This window comes from Corapipo altera, unplaced genomic scaffold (genome assembly GCF_003945725.1).
Source record: "Corapipo altera isolate COAL_440 unplaced genomic scaffold, ASM394572v1 56185, whole genome shotgun sequence".
Taxonomy (NCBI): domain Eukaryota; kingdom Metazoa; phylum Chordata; class Aves; order Passeriformes; family Pipridae; genus Corapipo; species Corapipo altera.
Genome location: NW_020887742.1, coordinates 1,096 through 3,671, shown reverse-complemented (window position 1 = coordinate 3,671; position 2,576 = coordinate 1,096). Strand labels below are relative to the sequence as shown.

The 2,576-nt window shown below is 53.8% G+C and overlaps 1 protein-coding gene across 1 annotated transcript; it reads left to right on the top strand.

Annotated features, from left to right (window-relative positions):
• Positions 1-743: 743 nt before the first annotated feature.
• Positions 744-2,104, top strand: LOC113941736 (homeobox protein Hox-C6-like). The gene is given in 3 exon segments (XM_027632872.1): positions 744-1,143; positions 1,789-2,033; positions 2,036-2,104. Coding segments are annotated over 3 exon segments (714 nt in total).
• Positions 2,105-2,576: the final 472 nt, after the last annotated feature.

Here is a 2,576-nt window from a genome sequence, read left to right as displayed (position 1 = left end):
ATGCTACAGGAGAACAAGAAGGGAAGAGGGGGAAGAAAAAAAAAAAAAAGGGAAAAAAAAAAAGAAAGAGGGTAATTTATGGCTTAATATTCTGTGGACGTCTGAGATTTATTACTGTGAATTCTGAGCTATTTTATTACGAGATATTAAGCAAACATTTCTTTGAAACAATAATAAAGAAAACATCAACAAGCCAAACACGAGCAGCAAAAAAAAAAAAAAAAACACAACCCCACGCCAAACAGCACGGACGGTGCTCCCAAAACCCGGCGTCCAGCAGCAGAAAAAAGGGGGTGAGAGCGGGGAAAGGAGGGGAAGGGGAGGGGGGGGGGGAAGGAAAAGTTAAGCCTGGCTTAAGAAATTTGCGCCTCTCCAGCCTCCCCCCCCCCCCCCACGCCCTCCAAGAGCCCCCCGGGCAGCACCCCCAGCCCTGCCTCGGGCAGCGCTCCCCTCCCCGCCGCATCCCCCCCACCCCCCGGCCCCCCGGGGGTGCTGGGGGGGGGTTTGGGGGTGCAGGACTTACTTTCCATGCCCACTTAGTTTCAACTAGGGAATCAAGAGAAGCAAAAGCAATTTTTTCCCTTTTTGACACCCGCCTCCCCATTGGCTCCCCCCGGGTCAGCTGACTGTGTCATTCTGTCTGTCCTGGAGCAGAGCCTTCCCTATAACAATCTAGTTCAGACTACAAACTGGAGACAGAAATAAATATTAAAGAAATCACACAGCCAGGTATAGAGGACGATATGAATTCCTATTTTACAAACCCATCTTTATCCTGCCATCTAACCAGTGGCCAAGAGGTGCTTCCCAACGTAGCCCTCAATTCAACTGCCTATGACCCTGTCAGGCATTTTTCTACTTATGGAGCAGCCGTTGCTCAAAACCGGATTTATTCTTCTCCTTTTTATTCACCGCAAGATAATGTTGTGTTTAGCTCCAGCCGAGGACCTTATGACTATGGATCTAATGCTTTTTACCAAGAAAAAGACATGCTTTCTAGCTGCAGGCAAAATTCTATGGGACATAATACACAGACATCAATCGCACAGGATTTTACCAGTGACCAAAACAGGAACACTTCGCAAGAACAAAAAACTAGCATTCAAATATACCCCTGGATGCAGCGTATGAACTCCCACAGTGGTAAGTTTTACAGCTCGGAGATATAAATTAAATAAACTGAACCATCTTTACGACCTTCTCCCTAGCAGAACAGGCTGAGCGACTTTTTATGGCCCCATAAAAACAATAATATAGCTCCTTCACAGTTGCAGCTACAGGCCTTTTATTTGTTAAGTTGTTGCAAGCAAATATGGCTTGTTATGCTCTTTCTAATTAAAAGACTTCGAGAGTGTAAAATATCGATAATAAAGTGCAGCGAGCTCTGCTCGGGACTTAAGCACAAAATATTACCGGGGTAAAAATAAGTTTTAATGACGGGTGCGGGAAGTGCGGTGGCGGCGGGTTCCCCGCACGAACTGGGGCCGGGGGGAAGCTGCCACTTCCCCCCCTCCCTCCTCCTGCGACCCCCGCCGCCCCTTTCCCGGCTCCCCCAAATCCCTCCGATTGGCAGAAATAATGTGGGAAAAAGAAGTTGGGGGGCGGCGGTGGGGCTGGAGAGGGGGGGGGGGGGGGTGGGGGGGGTGCGGGAGGAAAAGCAGCGGCAGCACCCCGGGGAAAACGCCCCGGGGGGGGGGGGGGTGGCGCGGGGTGCGGGTGTTTTCCCCCCCCCCGCCGCCGTTCTCCGGGGCTGACGATTTTTAGTCTGTTTTGTCTCGGCATCCTTAGGAGTCGGTTACGGGGCCGACCGCCGGCGGGGCCGCCAGATTTATTCCCGTTATCAAACCTTGGAGCTGGAGAAGGAATTTCACTTCAACCGGTACCTGACCCGGCGGAGGCGGATCGAGATCGCCAACGCGCTCTGCCTGACGGAGCGGCAGATTAAAATCTGGTTCCAAAACCGGCGGATGAAATGGAAAAAAGAAAGCAATTTGAGTTCCACGCTCTCGGGGGGGGGGGGGGGGGGGCGGCCGCCGCAGCCGCCGACAGCTTGGCCAAGGAGGAGAAGCGAGAAGAGACAGAGGAGGAGAAGCAGAAGGAGTGAAGAAGTGACAGCTCGGCGGCAGGACCCCCCCCCCCCCCCCCCCCCCCCCCCCGCACACCTCGGCGCCCCCCCCCCCCCCCCCCCCCCCCCCCCCCCCTTCCCCACGGGCCAAATGTTGGGCTACTAAAAAAAAAAAAAAAGGAAAAAAAAGGAAAAAAAGAATAAATAATAATAGTAATAATGAGGGGGGGAGGTGAAACAATAATGTCTGAGGTGGGTGGAAATGTGGACACCCCTCCCCACCGCTACACAGACCCCCCACCCCCCTCCCTGCTCTCTCCGGTGACCCCCACCCCGCACACGCATCTCCGCCATCGCCTATTTATCTAACTCGGGCTAAGAACTGTTTCCAGCCGCACACTCCCCCTTCCTTCCTCCCCCCATCCCTCCGCCTCCCCCCCACCCCAAATTGGGCAGCCACCCTCCGCTGTGCCGGCTCGGACTCTGCCCAGTCGCTTCTCCTCCTCCTCCT